This window comes from Diabrotica virgifera, chromosome 3 (assembly GCF_917563875.1).
Source record: "Diabrotica virgifera virgifera chromosome 3, PGI_DIABVI_V3a".
Taxonomy (NCBI): Eukaryota; Metazoa; Arthropoda; class Insecta; order Coleoptera; family Chrysomelidae; genus Diabrotica; species Diabrotica virgifera.
This window is the reverse complement of record NC_065445.1, coordinates 188,443,723-188,465,160: the sequence shown is the minus strand read 5'-3', so window position 1 is coordinate 188,465,160 and position 21,438 is coordinate 188,443,723. Positions and strand designations below refer to the sequence as shown.

Sequence of the window (21,438 nt, the reverse complement as noted above, 5' to 3'; positions counted from 1 at the left end):
CAAAAATTTCCAATTTCCATAAACTTGTTAGCCTTTACAACATTCTCCGTCTATGCCACCTTATCCCGTTAGCATAACTTAAGCAAGATATTATGTTAATGAATACTCAGAAAGTGGCTCATTGTAACCGAATGTAAGTACGACACGTTATCATTACATGATTACAGACGGTATACATCTGCATGTGTTTGTGAGCTTGGGGACGTTTGTTACCGCCCCGGAATGTACATGAATATGTATTTGTCTGCTGTCTTTTTTATGTATGTTGTTCAATATTGGCTTGATCTTATGGATCTTTAGCATCTTTTACAACCAGACATTGTTCTAACTCTGGATTTTATTTGTAGCATTTAGTGACTTGTAACCGTTGACCTGAAGATGCTTTGCATACTTTAGAGAGCGAAACCGGTCGTCGGAAGTTACAGTAAATGATTGAGAGTACGTCTGTTTTTTACTTCATTATTTCTTTAGTTTTCTAAACATGTAGTCCATGTCTTCCTAATCATTCAATACGACTACCTGAGCATTTGCGAAAAACAAAGTTGTTAGACATTTACCACCGCCTATGTCTATTCCCATTCCGGATAGGTGTGTAGTACTTGTTTCCTCCACTGCTCTAAATGATTGAATATATATTTTAAATAAGGTCGGAGACAGATCGGTGTTTGTTTAAGCCCCTTTGTTATTGGAAATGATTCAGATATAAAGTTTCCTTCTTTAACGACACTTCTTGTATTTTTGTATATATTTGCGATAGCATCGACATACTCTCTACTGAATGAGACCTACTTTCTTCAATGTTTGAAACAGTTTTTTTTAAAGGTACCGTATCGTATGCCTTCTCTAAATCTATAAACAATATATGGGTAGATAGATTCCTTGCCTTACGTTGTTCTATTACCTGCTGCAGAACGATTATATTATCGTGCACGATCTTCCTGCACGAAATCCATTTTGTTCTTCCATGTCTTCGTATTCTGATTCTATTCTTTCTTTTATCGTTCGACCGTACAACCCCACTGAACTGGTAACAGTTATTCCCCGATAATTAGAGCATATGAGTTTATCCCCTTTCTTTTATATTGAGCTGATATATCCAACATTACAATCATCAGGGATATTTTGTCCTTTTAAGCATTTATTAAATAGTTGAACCAACATCTCATGTAATATTTTTGGTCCGTACTTTACCAACTCAATTGGTATGTCTCCAGGTCCTGTTTTTTTACCTCCTCTCCTTTACCGTTTTTCGATCTTTTGAGGGCCTCGCTTAACTCCCGCTTAACTTTACTAAGTAACAAGACATTTACTCAACACACACACTACACTATAATCTGATTGCAACTGTCTGAATGATTAATATTTTTGCCATTAAAAAAACGGTAATTTTTGGAAGGGTTAATGTTACAACCTATTTTATTTTAACAGTCTATATCCATAAGCATTTTTCTCGATAACCCTTTATTAATGGCCTAAGTGTAAAGGGAAAGATGTAGTTATTCTATAAGTTCATTGATGATGACAATGAATAAGATGACGATGACGATAATGATGATGTTAAATTACCTTATACTCTCTAACATTACTTCAATATCCTCGTTGTTTTGATCTGTGAAATACCCAGCATGAATGAGCGGTTTTTCTCCTGGATCTTTACTTCTGAGAAGAATTCTTCCTTTCGATTTGGGATTCAAAACTGTCGAATATAATGAAAGAAATGGTCTACTATATGCGGCATCTTTTTTACTTAAGAATATTTCATCTGTAAGACCAGAAACTTTAGCTATTTCAGGAAGTAAATAAGGATCAGAAGGTGGGCAAAAGAAATAATGGTAACAAATGTTTGGATATGCGGAATCGTTCTTGGTATTTATGAAGTTTAATAAGTTCGTCATACTGATTCCAGCTAATTCTCCTTCGTTGTGCCTGAAATACTTGTATATCGTGCCCAGCTTATTGGGTATTAGAAGCGACTCTACTTTTAGACTGACGTCAAATCCTATATGTATTACATGGTCTTCCAAATTATATCCAACCGGCAAATTCTTGATAACAGGTATACCTAATTCTTGGAGGTGTTCTTTGGGTCCCAATCCAGACAACATTAAAACTTGGGGCGAGTTAATGGCGCCCGCTGAGAGAATAATTTCTTTTTTGGCTTTCAAAGTAACTATTTTTTCTCCTATTTTAACTTCCACAGCTTTGGCTGATTTTGTTTCTGGATCGATTACTATTTTTTGGACATAAGAGTGGATGGCAGAGTATAAATTTACTCTTTCTTTTATCCTACCTAAAAATGCTTTGGCCGAATTTTCTCTGGCACCTTCTGAGATAGTCATCGACCCTATTATGCTACCTAAAGGGCGTTCAGGATTTTCTTCAGCGAGGACGGGATATCCCAAAAGTTCGTTAGCCTCGGTAATGGCTTGCGTTATAGGATGACCTAAAACATAAAATACTCATTTATAAAGTGTAGGGTAAACAATTTACAATCTAAACCAAAGTTGAAGATGATTTTACTGATTTTTTAAGTTCGCCACATCTATCTATAGCCCATTATCCCTTCACATGAGTAATATAGATTGGGTGGTGGAGGAAGAGTATTTTCTCTCTACTCTATTCGAGTTTGTTTCCAGTTGCTCCACCGTTTCTGTCTCGTCGTTCGACGGGGGTTTGATTTCAGTTCTGCCTGATTTTTTACTCGTAATGTTTGTATTTGGCATGGTGAAGGTGAAAGGTGAAGTTCCTGGGAGAAGTAACAATAGATTCTGCTGCTTGACCGATTGACCCTCAAATCGACTCTAACGGCCTGAAGCTATGGATGCAAGAGGCCTGTTTACCTGCTTGGGTCTCTAGGTATAAATGTGGCTACAAGTGGTAGAGTTTTAATTTCGTTAGATGTTACGAGTGTTGTATCATAGGCCAGATGTGCAGGTCGAAGGATGGACTAATCCGTTTGGAGGTCCAAATAGAAAATGTGTCCTGTACCTTTGTTATTTCTGGTGCTTATTGGACGGATTGAAAGGAGAGGTAGTTTTGGGGCCAAGAGGGCCTAAGTTGAGGACGTTATGGTATCGGACAATGGGTACTTGGGCCCTGAGCGGTGAGCGGAGGTATAGGACCCTCAAAATTGATTCCTGGAAGAGTTGTCAAACTGACACTCTTCCACGGAGAGCCTGGTTGTTGTATCAACTGGCCTGCCTATGAGGAATGGGACCCTACTGACGCTGGAGCGCTAGCAGTTAGTACTCCGTGTCTTGAAGAGTACTCGTTGGAGCCTTTCTACTCTGAATGCTGTTAATAATTTCCTGAATTGGGGCCCTATAGGGCCATTGTGTACTATTGGAGTAGAAAAGAGTAGAAACAAAAACGTCAATAAAATTAGTTCCAACTTAAATTGTGGCGTATTTCCCAATTATAGTAAATTAATATAGACCTCTCCCATTCATCTCCATTTATCCCATCTTACTTTCGTATTTTTGACATTAAATCTTCAGTTTGCTTAATATCACCCGTCCATGCCATCCGATCTTTTAATATTTTTACAGTATATGATTCCTTCTAAATTGTGTTGGACCATCTCTCAGCTCATATTTTACGTTACGTCCAGCTTATCTCCTCTTTAGTAGGAAGAATCTGCAAGTTTATGGGAGAAGTAAGAAAGCAATGCCAAAGAAGATCTAGTGTGAGCATCTTAGGCAAAACATGCCTACCAATGGACCATTGCTATGGTCCAAGATAGAAACTTATGGAAAACTAAAAAGCCAACCTGCATAAGATCAAGGCAAAGATAATGATAATGCATTGTCATCATCATCATCACCAACGGCGTTACAACTATTTGTGAGTATTTGCCGCGATTAGTATGTTTACTATTGCCTTCCAAGTTTGTCGGACCTGTGCCACTATTTCCCACTATTATCCTGTGCACTCATTTTCTTACTCTCATTTTCTCCAGATCCTCTTTGACTGCATGTTTACACCTTTTTCTAGGTCGTCCTACAGACACTCTACCATCTACTCTTTCACAATGGTGTTGCATCCAACTATAAAGTATAAAATTGAACTCCTTCCTCTTCGGCAATTTAATTAGACAACCTGCCATCATCTCAAGAAATTCATAATCATCTTAATAGATAAACCGGTAAATTACAGGTCAAACTTTTGCTAAAATGTTTCATAATCGATATTAGTGGCATTTGAAACTGTAACATTAAATATCGTCAACTATTAACTTAAAAATCAAAGATATTGGTTAATTTGTTTAAAAATCAGCTTTTGATAAGATTTAAATTATGTTCATAAAGTTTTGAAAGTTATTTTTCCACAAAGCTGTTATATTTTACTACAGGTAAAAGTTTACAGGATTGTGATAAAGGTGTTCTAATAAAAAATCTGTTGTACCTAATGTAGAATCAATTGAAAATCATTATAACAGGTCATAATTTAAAACCAAATGATTACCTGAATCATACTTGGTTAACTCCAACAGTCCATCTCTTCCATACTGTTCACTAGCATGCAAATACTTCATATTTTCCAACTGTTTGTAATGTTCCAGTACGCTATTCCAGTCCCATCCAACGTTGCCAAGTTCCGCCCAATGATCGTAGTCTCGTTTATCTCCTCTCATATACAACATCGCGTTAATGGTGCTGGTACCTCCCAACACTTTCCCCCTTGGCCAACGACATTGTCCATCTTTGAAAGCCAAGCATGATGTTTCCGAAGGTTCGGTTTTATATTGCCAGTCTTCATCGGTGCCTTGTAAACTGAACAGGAATGCTGGTATCTAAAAAGGAACAATCTTCAAATAATCAGTCGTGTGATGGATGACCGAAGTTAACTTTAACGTTTGAGTTAAAGTTAAGATAACTCTCAGGAATAACGATGCCCATAATTATTTAGGTAAAATTCGGTGTGATGTATCGGTCAGAGTTATGAGATAGTTATTTGATCAACGTTATTTTAGAAATAAGGTTTGAGGAAAAAAGGTTGAAGTAACAAAGATAATCTTATGTAGAAATAGTACAAGTTGGAGTGAGCGCGAGAGATAGTTCGGAACATAGTAGATGACCGTAAAAGTAAAACCCCATCGTCGGCCACCGTCGATGACCGAACAGCAAACAGCTGTTCGGGTTCGGGGGTGTTTCATACAGTAGATAGAAACAGGGTTGCCAGATTGGTGTATTTTCCCACAATTTTGGGGTAATTTGAAAGCGTGGAAATTTTTGTAAGCAGAAATTGTAGTGGGATTTTTTGGGGGCGGAAAATTATGGAGTATTTTAAGGGGTCATGGTAAATTAAATTTCCGAATGTACATAGAACTGCGTATATTATACCGGTGATTATACTCCCATAAAATAAAGACCATAGGAACTATTAATTATTTCCAGGGCCCTCGTTGATAAGTAGTATAGTTTTGGTGTACTGTTCTCTTCATTTGACTACTAAATTTATTAAAATGCGGCAATAATTAAAATGTGGCATATTTGAGCTTCAATTTGAGGGAATTTCAGTTTCTAAGTGGGGGATTTATAAAATATCATCTGGCAACTCTGGATAGAAAACTCAGTAGATACTTAAAATAAAATTTCAACTTATATCTCTCTATTTGATTTTTGCATCATTTTTAAAATTGTATTACCCTTCTATTCTTATTTATTAAATTCTTAGCTTCTAAATTCACTTGATTTCTGTCTAAAAACAAGTCAAAAGATGAACCCAACCTTACATATTCTTACATAACTACAAAGTTATCTCATAACTTGAGGTTTAACGTCGCGTTATAAAGTGACAGTTGATATACCAGATAACTCAAGAACTGTCAAGAAATAACGCAAGTAGTTAAGTTAAGTATGATACATCACACCAATTCGAGGATTATAACATAACTACAGGATAACTTTACGTTAACGATAACTTCGGTCATCCATCACACCGCTGAATATAATCAGCCGTTTATTATAATCCAATTATATGCACCTAAGGCAAATAAACCAATACAAGGCCGAACACGTTTACGAAGAATTGCGAAGTAAATTCATTTTTGGCGACTTTAATGCCAAAACAAATAATTGGATTTCGTAAGTCCTAGGTTCTCACTTAAGTGATCGAACATAGAACCGGAAGTCTATATTTGAACTCTTCGTGTGACTTTGCTATACTAACTTTGATATACGATCTCACTAATTTTGAGTGATTTTTACTAAACTTTCTGTCATAATTGTTTAAACGGAAATTATTTCAAAACCGGGACTAAAGACTCAAACTCGACTTTTCAATACTCTTCGATTGATATGTCACATGTACTATTTCTGCGAGTATAAAATGGCACTTCCGGTTTAAAACTTTTTAACCGGAAATGATGTAAAAACTAAAAGTTTTTTTTCTTATCTTGCTGAGGCACGTTGAATAATATATCGCTTATACTATTTCGGTGACTTTAAAATAGTACTTCCGGTCGCATTTCTAAAACCGGAAGTCCTAGATCAAATGTCTCACCTTTAGTACCATCCTTAGATTATAATCTTTCATTCGACACCTCATTGGTCATTCTACCGGATATAATGACGTAGGAGTTGAGTTTACTGACGGACAGACAGACGGACGTGGATAATTCAACGTTTTCACAATTTTTCAAAACTGGGTGAGAACACTAGGAGAATGAGCGGTATTGTAGGACATTTTGAATTGAGACAAAGTAATGAACGAGAAGATCTGTTCGTACAGTTCTGTCAGGAAGAAAAACTACGCATTAAAAACACATCTGCCACCCAAAAAATATACATGGAAATCCACGGAAAACAATAAACATCACATAGTTAGAAACCAGTGCGTTCCTTCTATCTTTTTAATTTCGTCTCCCCATCTCATCTGGGGTCGTCCTCTTGCTCTCTTTCCTGTCCATGGTCTCCATTGTTGTATCGTGCTATTCCACCTATTGTCCGTTTGTCTAGCGTTATGACCTGCGAAGCTCCATTTTAGCCTGGTTATATGTTGGCCTGCGTCTTTGACTTTTGTTCTATTTCTGACCCAGTTGTTTTGCTTTTTGTCTGTCAATTTTACTCCTAACATTGCTCTCTCCATGGCTCTTTGTGTCTTTATTATTTTATCCATGTTTGCCTTGGTCAAGGTCCATGTTTGGCATGCGTATGTGAGAATTGGGAGTATGCACTGGTCAAACACTCTTGTTTTTAAGTATTGTTGTATTTTTTTATTCTTTAGGACCCATTTTAATTTTCCAAATCCTGCCCAGGCTAATCTGACCCTTCTTTTTACCTCCGCTGTTTGGTTTTCCTTATTTATTTTTATAATCTGTCCCAAATCATTAACCGCTTCTATTGTGGTGTCGTTTAGTATTACGTTTCTATTGTCTTGTGTGTTTGTCATTGTTTTTGTTTTGGCAAAATTCATTTTAGACCTATTTGTTCGGATTCATTTGCTAGTTCGGTTAGCATGGTTTGTAGTTCTTCAAAACTTGATGCTATGACTACTACATCGTCTGCATATCTTAGGTGGTTTAGTTTCTTTCCATTTATGTTTATTCCCATATTTGTCCATTCCATTGTTTTGAAAACATCTTCCAGTGCTAATGTAAATAGTTTAGGAGAAATAACATCTCCCTGTCGCACTCCTCTATTAATTGGTATGGGTTTTGTGGTTTCTTCCAATTGTACTGTCATTGTTGCGAATGGAGGAAACTGGGGGAAGCCTATGTTCAGAATTGGACGAATTAAAGGGCAAAAGAAGAAGAAGAAGAAGTTAGAAACCAAATTGACTTCATTCTAGTAAACCATCACTTCCACAACTGCTTTAAAAGAGTAGCTGTTTACCCTGGAGTAGACGTTAACTCCGTTCTTCTTCTTGATAACTCCGACCTTCTTCTTGATGTGCCTGCCTATCCGTCACGAATTTCTCGATCATCATGGCAATCTTTATCTGGCCTGCAGCGGCGCCGAAATGTTGCGTTGAACCAGGTTCTGAGGTTCTTTAACCAGGATGTTTTCCTTCTTCCTGAAGCTCGCTTTCCAAAGTACTTTCCAACCATATGAGGTATTAATTTTATGATTTCAAATGGACGGCGTTATGCATAACTCGACCAAACGCCATTTCTTTAAAATCGAGATAACAGCGGATTCTGGTGACACATAGCTAAAAATATCTTGAAAAAAATCCCTGTTATTATCACATTAACGGTTACTAAGAAAAACAAAATTAAACCAAGCGACATTCTGTCTATTAAGGGTTTTTAGTTTTGCATAACAAGACTATATCCATAACGGCCATTTTTAGTTTCGCAATAGTAGACTAAGCGCCAAAATGATCGAATTTTTTTAAACTGAAAATGTTGTGTTTATGTATAATTAAATTGAAAAACACAAATAATCTATATAACATCTCTATACAAGGCATACAATAGTTCTAAGAATAAAAAAACACGATTCACTTCAGACTGCTTCAAATACCCTTACGCTTTGTATAAAAACAAAATACTGAAAATTCTACAAAATTCAATTCGTATCGATTGTCAATGGTTCGAACTGCAAGTTATTAAAAAATAAATCTCATTTTACAATGTCTTAACACTGGCTCAGTAATAAAAAAAGGTATGTATGTACCGCTGTTTAGTACACTAACGCTAAGTTAGTTAGTGACTAACGCTTCGAATAACAACAGATTTTTAACACTTCAACAAAATTCAATTTGTGAATTGTCAATGGTCCCTACTGCAAGTTAATAGATAAATAAATATCATTTTACAATAACAACACAGTCTTGGCAATAAAAAAAGGTATAGATGTAAAATTAGAAGAAAAAATGTAGAAAAGATTTTACCGCTATTTAGATATTTATACGCTTTTATACAAATACCAACTTCACGAGTGCTTGAAAAATTTTGAAAAATTAAAATTTAATGGTCGCTCATGTCAGAGACATGAGCATACATAAGCGGTTAATGTGCAACCAAGTATTGCATTGTGTATGCAAATAAAAGTAACTATATTGTTATTCGTTATTGTGTATTATTCGTTATTAAACTTCTAAATTGAGGAATTATCTTCAAATAATGAGCAGGTTTCAGTCGAGAACAGAAAAAACTCAGTATACACCAATTTTTTATTGATATAATTTTAAATGCATTGGAATTAACGCTATTGAATTGTAAAATAAATTTAGAGCAATAAAATGCAAAAAAAAATATATTTAATGATAATTGAATTGATTATGTTGTAGCAATACACGTTTAACGTATAAATTAAAAAAATACTAGTTTCTTTGTTACGTGATTACAAGAGGCATATCGCAATATTTTGTTTTGCATTAATAGACCAAACGACATAAATGGTAGTTGGTCTAGTAATGTATAACAGCTAAACTTCCTAAAATATATTGTTATGATCTGCTTCTTATTACTTTGATATTAATTATTGTTTATTTGATCAATTATTTAATTAACGCAAATCATACATAAAAATTATTAAGAAAAAATCTCAGGGTGCCTTTTGCCAAAAAAAATTAATTAAATTCTCTGAGGTTATACTTATCCTTTCTCGCTTCAGTATCTCTTAGTTGATCCTTATCGGAATAAAATAGGAAAAGGAAATAAATAGAAAAATCATAAATAAACACATACAAATACCTTTATTATCAAAAGCAATGCTCTGTAAATTTATTAATTAAATCCTGTGGGCATAACTGTCCAAAAGAAACTTTTACCATATAAATTAATCTAATTCAAACAAATATTTATCGCTTTGTTCTTGATACTATTAATAAAACAAGCTAAACAAACAAATTTGGTATTCGCAAATTACTTGTACTTCCTATTAAATTTTTGAAATGTTGGAATCTTAAATGCATATGCTTTTACGTAAAAAAATTTAACTTCTGATTATATAAAAAAAATCTATCACATAGGTTATTGACTGACCTTTTTGATTCACACACAATATGTCTCCTCTTGACCCAAACAGCTCCTCCTTGTTGATTATGTTGGGCTACCAATCAAAGCCCTCTCCGTTCTCAGCAAAAATCCAGCAGCAAACCAGCAACTATTTCTCCCAAAACACAAGCCAGGCTCCTTTTGACCAGTACTCGTTCAATAAACTCCAAATCTCTCTCCTCTCTTTCTCTCAACAATAATCTCCTGAGACCCAAGCATCTTTTTTACTTGGTGTTACAAATAATTTTAATAATGATAATTCTTGTAACTTACTCTCTTGGACTTTACAGAATCAAAGAGGTATTTCTTCTCGATTTGATTTGTCTCTCGTACCACTTTTCGGCTACTCTCACTATCAAAACAAAACACTAGTACTTGCTTCTGAACTACTCACGAAAACTTTTGACTGCTTCTTTCGGATGCCGGTAACACAATAATCTTTCTTTTCCAAAACTGTCTTAACATTCAAACCTCTCTTTCCCCATTCCAAATTGCCAAGCCAATCAGAAACATTTCTCTCTCCGCCTCCCTCTGTTTCAATCGAAAAACCCAGTCATTCTTTTCAAACAATACTTCTACTCAAAACTAATGACTTTTCGGAAATTATCTAAATATTCCTGTCATTAAACAAACATATTTAAAATTCCAATTCTCTTTACCTCTATTTTTCTAAAAACTAATAATTACATCTACCTGTGGTTTTACCTTTTCCGTTTTCCGTAATAAACAATCGGTTTAAAATTATAATCCTAAATAACTTTCACTTCACTTTTTATTTACAAAAATGTTTTTAATTCTTCATGGAAAAGCCCATTAAGGAGAAACCACCTTGCGTGAAAGCTACTTCTAATAAATATTTACAAATCAATATACAGGGTGTATCAAATTTATGTGCCCGCGTTATATTAAAAAAAATAAAAATTTTATTCTATCTTTGATTGATAAATTGAGACACAATAATATTTAAAGCATAAGTAGACCAAGCGACATTTTTTTTTTTTTCTAGAATATGGTAGGTGCGATTATATTGAAACTTTGCAGCTAAAAAGAGTTATCGGTGATCATTCTTCTGTTAAAATTTTGTGCAAATATGTTAATAAATGCATTTTTGAGAAACGAAAAACTTTGAAGCCATTTATTTTAAAACTATGTTTTGGCGCTTGGTCGAGTTATGCATAACGCCGTCCAAATAATATGTAACAGGAGTTCTGTAATTTTTTTCTTTGTTTTGACGTAGGTATATTTCACTCTGCGCATATGTTTACGTATGTTTTATGTATGTACAATTTTCGAAATAAAGATTACTATGACTATGATATATAAAAAAATTACAAAAATAGGTATATCCCACTAGTTTATAAGTAAGCCCTTAGTTTTACAATAATCTAATATATATTTTTTGTTTCAGGTGCGTATATGACATAGAATACCCCCTGGTAAGATTTTTGATGGCATGTCTTCTACATCGAATATTAAAAAAAAACTATTTATTTTGTAATAAATTATTTGTTCCTTCTTGTTGTGCCTGTTCGTGATGAATTTTGACTATCATGATGGCAATCATTATCAGGTCTGCAGCAGCGCGGAAAAGCTGAACATATGTTATCTTGAACCAGGTTCTGGATCTGGAGGTTGTGGATCTTGAAGAAGATCCAGTTGAAGGTGGATCTAGCTTTTCCGATGTGGTTAGTTCACAGCTCTTATCTCCTTGTGGTTGGTTCATTCTCCGTTTAGAGTGGTCCGAGTTAGTTGTAGTGCACAGTTCTTTCTACTAGAATGCGATTGTCGTAGAGTTGACCTTTTGTGATTTGTTTTCAAATGACCAACGAATACGTGTACGTAGATAAGTCAGGTACTTTAAAGTTCAAAGTACATAGGAACGTATGCATAAGCTGGGTAAGTAGAAAGTACCTAGCAACGTACATACATCTATTACCGTTCGTATGGTCTTTGAACTTAACGTACATAGCAACGTATATTATAGTATGATACAATTGATCCAAATAATGGCACAACCCAGACATCCAAAGTGAAAGTTATCCTTTAACACTAAATTGTTCTATATGGTCCACATGTTCAGAAAAAAGTCACACCATTTTGAGCGTCGAGTTTGAGGGGAGAGGGGGGAGAACTCGGTAAATTCCTAGTTTTTTACGTTTTTCGTCAATATTTCTAAAACTATGCAGTTTAGCATGAACAACCTTTTATACAAAAATGTTCTACATTAAATTTGAAATAAAAAAGGTCTTATGCATAATCCTTCTAAAATGAACGGTTCCAAAGTTACGGAGGTAGTATAGTATAATTGGTCCAAAAAAGGCCTAACCCAGACATCCCAAGTAAAAGTTTTCCTCCAATACCAAATTGTTCTATATGGTCCACATATTGTTCAGTAAAAAGTTACACCATTTTGAGCGACCGGTTTGTTTGGGGGGGGGGGGGGGGAGAGAAGTCGGTAAATTGGTAGTTTTTTTTACGTTTCTCGTCAATATTTCTAATATGCTTTAGCGTAAATAATGTTCTGCACAAAAATGTTCTACATTAAATTTAAAACAAAAAAGGTCCGATACAGAATTGTAATAAAATAAACGGTTCTAGAGTTACAGAGGGTGAAAAGTGGAGGTTTTCGATCATTTTTATATTATTTGGGCAATTGATGATGCTTTTGGGTGGTGAGGTTGACGTTTATTCAAAGGCTTATCACTAACATACCATCGGCCACTCAAGTTGCAAATTTTATTTACAAAACACAATCCTATTAAAGATAAGTTCTTTCATCAGTAATAATATTGCCCAAAAAATATAAAGAGTGTCGAAAACCTCCACTTTTCACCCTCTGTAACTCTGGAATCGTTGATTTTATAACAATTATCTATAGGACCTTTTTTGTTTTAAATTTTATGTAGAACAGTTTTGTGTAGAGCATTGCTTACGCTAAAGTATAGTTTTAGAAATATTGACGAAAACGTAAAAAAACTACTAATTTACCGACTTCTCCCCCATCTCCCCCCCAAACCGGACGCTCAAAATGGTGTAACTTTTTACTGAACAATATGTGGACCATATAAAACAATTTGGTGTTGGAGGAAAACTTTACTTTGGCCTTTTTTTGGACCAACTATATTATACTACCTCCGTAACTTTGGAACCGTTCATTTTAGAAGGATTATGCATAGGGCCTTTTTTATTTCAAATTTAATGTAGAACATTTTTGTATCGAAGGTTGTTCATTCTAAACCGCATAGTTTTACAAATATTGACGAAAAACGTAAAAAACTACGAATTTACCGATTTCTCCCCCCTCCCCCCCCCCCAAACCCGACGCTCAAAATGGTGTGACTTTTTTTCCGAACATTATGTGGACCATATAGAATAATTTGGTGTTGGAGGATAACTTTCACTTTGGATGTCTGGGTTTGGGTTTAGTTATACCATACTATTACACGTACCTATGTACTTTGAACTTCAAAGTACTTTAATTATTCAGAACTGCAGTGAAAACCACTATTGCATCAGAATTGTTTGTCAATACAATTTATTACTTTGTTTACTTTGAAAATAATGGTAGGTATTGAATTTAAAATCTAATACTTTCTTGCATCTGAATATTTAATTTTTCCCATGTGCGCCGGGGCGAACCATCCAAGTCTTCTCAAATTTTAAGGTATAAACGAATTTAAGAAGTTAAAGTGTATACGATGTGAATTGAACCAGACGCATTTTTTGGGTCCGGTCAGTAATTCTAGGAGAACACAGAAATAAAGATAAACCCTATAAACATTTGTAAAATGTTGTTAATTGATCACTCCTTGTATTAGTCCACATGGATGCGGGTGTGACTTATTACTTTTTAACGTATCTTATTGGGCAATACTGACGTGTAATTGGCCAAATTTTTCGGAAGAGCTTACGCTCAAATCATATCGTTATCTTGCCTTATCTTGCCAAAATGCCTTCTCATGTTTCAAAGGCGGCAAGCAATATAAACACAATATAAACAGTGTCGTCGTCATAGACTTACAATTTATTATTTTATTTTTATATTCAAATTGTGGTGTGATTTTTTAATCCTCAAATTAATAAGCACATTAAATGTCATCTGTATTATGTACTTTTAATCATCAATTTTAAATTTTAATAACTATAATATACGTTTATACAGGATGTCTCATATATTATGCCAGATTTGATGATGCGAAATTGCGCAGTCTGTTTATTCGATATCGTAATTAATGCAATTTTGTTATAATAGCAATCATCACGGTGACCAATATAATTTTTTTGACTATAATGGTAATCTTCAGTTAGTATGCGCTGAACAAATTTTAGTAGTTTGATCTAATATAATGTAATATAATATAAAAAAAAAATGTGTTGAATATAATATACCAATAATTTACAACTTGTATATCGATTTCAAACAGGCGTTTGATGGAGTAGATCGACAAAAGATGTTAAAGCAACTATAAGTTAACCAATAAAGTTAGTTAAACTTATACGGATGACTTTGGAGGGTTCCAAAGCTATGGTTAAAATGGATGATGGAGATATGACAGAGGCATTTGATATAGAAAATGGAGGTAGACAAGGTGATACCATATCAACAACACTTTTCAATCTAACTTTAGAAGCTGTTGTTAAAAAATTGGATATAAACGGCTGTATTAATATACAAGATCTATGCAAATTTGCGCATATGCGGATGATGTTGCCATAATTAATGATGTAAGCCGAAACAAAAGGGTATTAAGCGAAAAAGCTATAGAGCTGAAACAGGAAGCTGCCACGTTTGGTCTACATATAAATGAAAGTAAAACAAAATATATGGAGTGCATAAAATCGAATCAATATGAGAATCTGAAGGTAGACAACCATACCAACGAATATGCCTCCACTTTTCCCTATCTAGGCTCAATAATAAATGACAACAACGTCAGTCAAGAAATACATGCACAGATTCTTAGCGGTAATAAGTGCTTTTATGCATACAAAGACTTGAATGAAAAGTAAGTTACTGAATCGTAAGTCTAAGCTTAGAATCTACAAAACAGTAACGAGACCAGTGGTCACATATGGATGTGAATGATGTTTTTGTCGAAAAGCTGAAAATGGCGGAGATATTATGCAACAACGGTTCTCAATTAAAATCAATATGACGGCTAATGCAACCACGGAATTCAGTCGAGATTTTAAATTTACACTATCATTTATCTCCCCTAAAGGTTAGAATTATAAAATTTGGGACAGCTCGGAAACAAGATTCAATTCAATAATTATGCTTCCCCACCACTTTTTACTATTTTCCCACTTAACTCGGAAAATATCAACCGCATGAAAAAAATTGGTAAAAAGGAATTTAGCAAATCATATTTGGAACAATTTTGGTTGAAAATGGCGTAGATATTGAACAAAAACCATTGCTATAAAATCAATCAGGTCTTACGGTCGCGCTATTACGGCATACATACTACCTTAAATATTGATTTTAGCAAAAAAATGAAAGAAATCAAAATTGTGTAGAATTTAATTCTCTCTATTTTTAGATGGGTACATTTTTGTCGAAAACTAATAATAAACGACATAATTAAATAAGTATGCTCTAATTGTCATTATTTTCCCCCATAACTCGGAAAATATCGACCGCACGAAAAAAGTTGTAATAAAAGAAATTATAGAAAATTAAATTTTCAACAATTTTAGTTGATATACTTTTTGTCGAAAAGTTGAAAATGGCGGAGATATTGAGCAAAAACGGTTCTCGTTTAAAATCAAGATGGCGACCAAAGTAACGCAGAATTCAGTCGAGATTTTAAATTTACACTACTATTGACTCCTCCTAAAGATAAGAAAAATAAAATTTGGGGCAGCTCCTAATGCAAGGTCAAATGCAATCCCGACTGGGCTATAGTGTTTATGTACTTTTATTTATTTATTTATTTATTTATTCACGGGCAAGCCCTATTCAGATATAAATTTTACAGTGTTCTAAATTATATAACATAATTATACAATTATATAACATTAATGTTAACCAATTATATAACATAAATTATCGTAATATAACATAACAAAGTGGTTTGAGGAAAAATAATTCTATGAGTAATACAGTTACAAAAAAGAATAAGATAACATTAGGTCAGTACAATTACAAACAAAAGATATCACCTAAACCAATTCGGAAATGTTCCAAGGTATAACGGTTTTAAGTTATCTAATACATACAGGTCATGTAACACTAATCACAATACAAAAGCTCTGGCCGAAAATATTAAAAAGTTAGGGAAGAAATTAGGTTTTTAAAGCGGGAAACTGATATATTAAAAATTTCGAGGTTATTTAATGAGTTAGCTAATCGAAGAGTTCTAGGAATAAATGTGTTGTAAGAATAATTTAATCTATGAAAAGAGACATAAAAGGTTTGCACCTGCCTAGTCGAACGACTGGGGACAAATAGAGATATTTTGGAAAGAAGTTCGGGGCAGTTACACAGCCCGTTGATAATTTTAAATAAAATAATTATATTATATATATTTTATTTATATTAATTATTTTTATTATATATATTTTATCATATTTTTTGTCAATTTCATAAAGAAATGTGAATAATTAACAATATTAGATATTAATTATTCACATATTATTTTCATTTTATATAATTATTACTGTTTAACAAATATTAAACCTTAATTAAAAAGTAATAGTTTATTATTTAATTTCTATTGTGCCGCCTATGTTTTACAGAAGAAGCCGACACTTGGTGTCAAATTGTGTTTTTATACTTGGTCCAATTGACATTGTATAGACTTACGTAAATCTAGGTCCTAAAAGTTAACATCTGCGGCCATTTTGTTTGCACAATCTTTGTTTTTCTACTATCATATTCGAAAACTACACAAAAAAATTGTGTAACTTTTGTATTTTACATTTTTTTTATAAATCTGTAAATAAAGTAGTTTACAGGGGAGTCAAAAGTAAATAACCCTGTACATAATATATAGGTACATATTTTATACATACATATATCTAAACCATACAGGATGTATTACCACAAATAGATTTTAAAAGCAGATATGATTTGATATAAATAAGCTGTTTTAATATACATATAAATAAAAATTGTAAACATACGTACGTCACTGAGAAAGGAAGGGTATCCTCCGGCCTCTAGCACTAACACTCGCCAACCAGCATTTTCACTTAGTTTATTCGCGACCACCGATCCTGCTGATCCTGCTCCTATTACTATAAAATCAAACTCATCTCCGTCTCGCAGTTTTGGTCCATAATCTTCAGGATAATGTTGTTCGTTTCCCAAATTACTTTTTAAACTGAACAGACGAAGCATAGACGCTAAAAACAAATAACCGACTGCACCTTGTATATTCTCGAGAGACACAATATCTGGTATATAAGCACTGAGTGTATCCATCTTCTTTACAAATTAGACACGTAATTTGTTCATTTATTTAATTAATATATTGTTTTTATTGGAAAAAAATTATACTTTCTTTCTCTAAAAAAGATTTAAAACAATAATTATTTTGTTTTCAACATACAGCTACACTCATGACATGACCTTAATCAGACTCGTCCAAAGTATGGGAGATAAATGTTGAATGTGGTGTTTTATTACAAAATAGCAACGTCAGTGGCGTAGTCAGTTTCTTATAGTACGTTTGTCGTATTATGGCTTCGTCATTGTGCTGGAAAAAATTTGTTGCACGACCAGCAAATTCGTAGTTGTGCGCGCGACACTACATGATATGCGCGCTGAGTTAAGATGAGATAGTAAATCTTATACACACAGATACGATAAAAATGTTAAAAATGCCCGCCACATACACTTTAAAATTTCAGATATAATATTTTATCGAAACGACTATTTTATCGATAAAATTTTATCAGAAACGATTAATGGAATAAAATTATTTCTGTCATTATTTTAAAAAATTATAAAAACGCATTCATTTTATCTAAGAATAAAACACTGAAAACGTTTGTTTTCTATACTTCCACAAAATTTATTATAACTATGTGACTACAGCTGTTTCGGCAAAGTGCCTTTCTCAAGTGATTTCGTTTACTATGTGTTTGCCTTTTTAAAGTCTTTAACTGAAGAGGTTGAGGAGTGGGGAGCTGTTTGTCTCTAGTTGGTCATTCAGAATTATATCTGTATTTTTTAATTTATTAATTTCCATAGATTCTAATAAAGATAGCTTAAGGTCATTATTTTGAATATGCAAAATTTGAAACTCTTCATTAAAAGAATGATTATGATCTTGAAGGTAAAGTGCGTATGTAGAAGTGTCTGTTTTTCTATTGTTGAAAGCCCTTTTGTGTTCTGCTATCCGTTTGTCAAAGGTTCTGCCAGTTTGACCGATGTAAGTTTTCGGACGTCACCACAAGTTAGTTTGTAGACACCACTCTGTAGTTGCTTTCTCTTTCGGCTCTTATTGTTAAGTATAGAGCAGAAGGTACTGGGTTCTTTCTGTGGTGGTGGATAGACTAATTTCAGGGCTTTCTTATGGAGTTTTTGGTTTAAAATTTTATTAATTGTTTGTTTGTTATAGCCATTGTTTACTGCTAGTTGTTTAATGATGTTCAGTTCTATTTCGAAGTTATTTTTTGACATGGGAATTTCTGTCAGTCTATGTATCATGCTATAGTAGGCTGCTAATTTGTGTTGTGTAGGATGGGATGATGAATTGTGTATACATGTGTGAGAACATGAGTTCTCCGTATATCATAAACCTACCCAACACAAATTAGCAGCCTACTATAGCATGATACATAGACTAACAGAAATTCCCATGTCAAAAAATAACTTCGAAATAGAACTGAACATCATTAAACAAATAGCAGTAAACAATGGCTATAACGAACAAACAATTAATAAAATTTTAAACCAAAAACTCCATAAGAAAGCCCTGAAATTAGTCTATCCACCACCACAGAAAGAACCCAGTACCTTCTGCTCTATCACATATACAGGTAAGATAACAACAAAAATAGCCGGATACATAAAAAAGAAAGGAATAACACCAGCTTTCAGAACTAACAACAACTTAAGCAAATATATTAAGAACAATAAAAGCCGAAAGAGAAAACAACTACAGAGTGGTGTCTACAAACTAACTTGTGGTGACTGTCCGAAAACTTATGGAGAATTCTCACGACGAGGTCGAGGCGCGTGTTGAAGCGAGCTTCAAGTGGGTCCTAATTTAAACGTCGGCAAAGAGAGATATAATATATATAATAGTGGAAAAGAAAGAGAACGCAGATACCCTACAAGACGGTAAAATTAGTAATATTTACTTTGTGATAAAATGTCCCGAATATGTCCCGAAGAATACAGGCAACCAAAAAGTTGACCGTCCTCAGTGGTGGAGATAAAAATATTAGTTGGTTTTTTTAATTCTCACAATGATAAAAATTAGAACAAAACGTAGTTTGACCATAAAATTACCACGCCACTGATCGTACCCTCGGCTGACGAGACATCCACACTATCCACAGGCTAATAAATTTTAGCAATTGGTGTTATTTTAAGGGTCATAAATACCAAATTTTGACAGAACATTCTCCATCTCTTCTTGGGTTTAATCTTTTTCACGTTGGGTTGAATCGCGTCTTCAGTTTGTATCTTTTTCTGTTACATTTTTTTATTTCACTCATAATGTCGCAACACGCTCTGTCAGTTTTCCTCTTTACATCGTTCAAACTGGCAGAACCTTTGACAAACGGATAGCAGAACACAAAAGGGCTTTCAACCAGAGCCGTGCGGTACATCTTTTCATTATGATGCAAGTCTTCGAAATGCTGCCTCTTAAATATTAAACTTACCCAACTTTTATTTTTATTAAAAGGAACTACACAAAATGAACAAAAACTTCTATCTTAAAAACAAAACATACTTTAAATTAAATGAAATATGTATTAACACTACATTAAGTGGTAGGCGCAAAATTTGCTTGCAATAATTTTTAAATGCATTCATTCTTTTTTCGAAAAAACTAGTCTGAGAAGACTGTTTAGTATTTTTGAAAAATTTAAATGCAGACTAAAAGATTACATTATTACAGAGGGCCGAACGTCCCTGAAAATCTCTATAATGTTTATTTGAGTAATATACAGGGTGAAAAAAAAAGAGAAAATTGAGTGTAATTTTTAATTACAAATATCTTATTCAAAAGAAACCTTTTGTTTATTCTAAGGGACTTTCGGCCCTCGGTAATAATGTAATCTTTCAATCTGCGTTTAAATTTTTCAAAAATATTTGTTAGTTTTTTCAGGATTCGAAAAAAATATATGCGTTTAAAAAACATTGCAAGCAAATTTTGCGCCTATGCTTTTAAGTAACATTTACAAAAATTATAATGTTACCCTTCTCTTTAATTTTGACAAACCCGTCAATCAGATTGGTGTAGTCTAAAGTAGCAGCTAGTGAGGACTATATTGAAATAGGTACTAATTTTTTTAGTTTTGTTTGTCTTATGTAACCTCGTAAATAGTTTTGAATCATTTTTAATTTTGAAAAACTTCTTTCACCACTAGCTGCCGAGACAGACAGTGTCAATAAAATTCTTAGTTGACAACTACATTTGGGTATAAAGAAATTAGGTCATTTTGGCACAAATAGTTCAAAACCTCTATAAAGGTTTCATGGAGTATGGTATTATTTGAAATATATCACGCAATTCTTCTAGCTAGAAGATCAATTTATCATCAGATTTTTTTTCTTTTTCTATTGAAAGTATTCAATGAAGATTCATACAATATGTTTCTAGTGTTTCATCATCTATTTCCCTCAAGTTAAAAATATCATATATAAATTTAAAATTTTTATTATGAGTTTCTAGAAGCGACAATCGATCAGTCAAATAATTAACGGCAATGTTTAAAGTATAGATGAACAAATTTATTTTAAATTTAGCTTCATCTGTTAAGAGCTCTTCCACATATTTTTCGTAGTCAAATAAACATTTTTTGTCTTGGCTCTAATTTCATTTTCAGCTGGAAATTCAGAACTTATATCAAAATTTTCTGTAATTTCATTTAATTTTTATTTGGTCATTATGGTAGGGGAGCAAAGTATGCTAAATGTGCAGTCACTCGAGCGCTTTGGGGACCTATTGGGTTGTGAAGAGTAGGTCCTAAAACCAAAAAAAGTTAATTAATGTTTTCCATTTTAGTGGGCGCTTGCCATTTTTTAATTTAATTTTCCATTTGCAACAATCGTTTTTTCCGATTATAACGCCATCTATACATAATTCGAAAAAAAGTGTCGAATAAAAGTTACTTACTTTTTCGTAAGGAATCCAAATCTGCAATAAAAATATGGGGGCTCCTATTTAAGATTTTAAAGTAACCCCTCACCCCACCTCCGTGGGGGGTCGTGTTTGGTGCCATTCGATAGATTTGTCAAAAATATTAAATAAGTGTATTTTACAGTTTTTCGATCTGATGTTTATTTCGCGAAATATCGCGGGATT

At 33.5% G+C, this 21,438-nt stretch overlaps 1 protein-coding gene across 1 annotated transcript in view; it reads right to left on the bottom strand.

Moving 5' to 3' along the window:
• The window catches only part of LOC114332576 (glucose dehydrogenase [FAD, quinone]), a 28,238-nt gene extending 10,243 nt beyond the window's left edge, over nucleotides 1-17,995 (bottom strand). Inside the window, exons 1-3 of the mRNA XM_028282398.2 lie at nucleotides 17,079-17,995; nucleotides 4,465-4,792; nucleotides 1,567-2,443 (exon numbers count right to left, since the gene is read on the bottom strand). Coding sequence (XP_028138199.1) covers nucleotides 1,567-2,443; nucleotides 4,465-4,792; nucleotides 17,079-17,375 — 1,502 coding nt within the window. The 5' untranslated portion in view covers nucleotides 17,376-17,995. The remainder of the gene's footprint in view (nucleotides 1-1,566; nucleotides 2,444-4,464; nucleotides 4,793-17,078) is intronic.
• Between the last annotated feature and the right edge of the window lie 3,443 nt (nucleotides 17,996-21,438).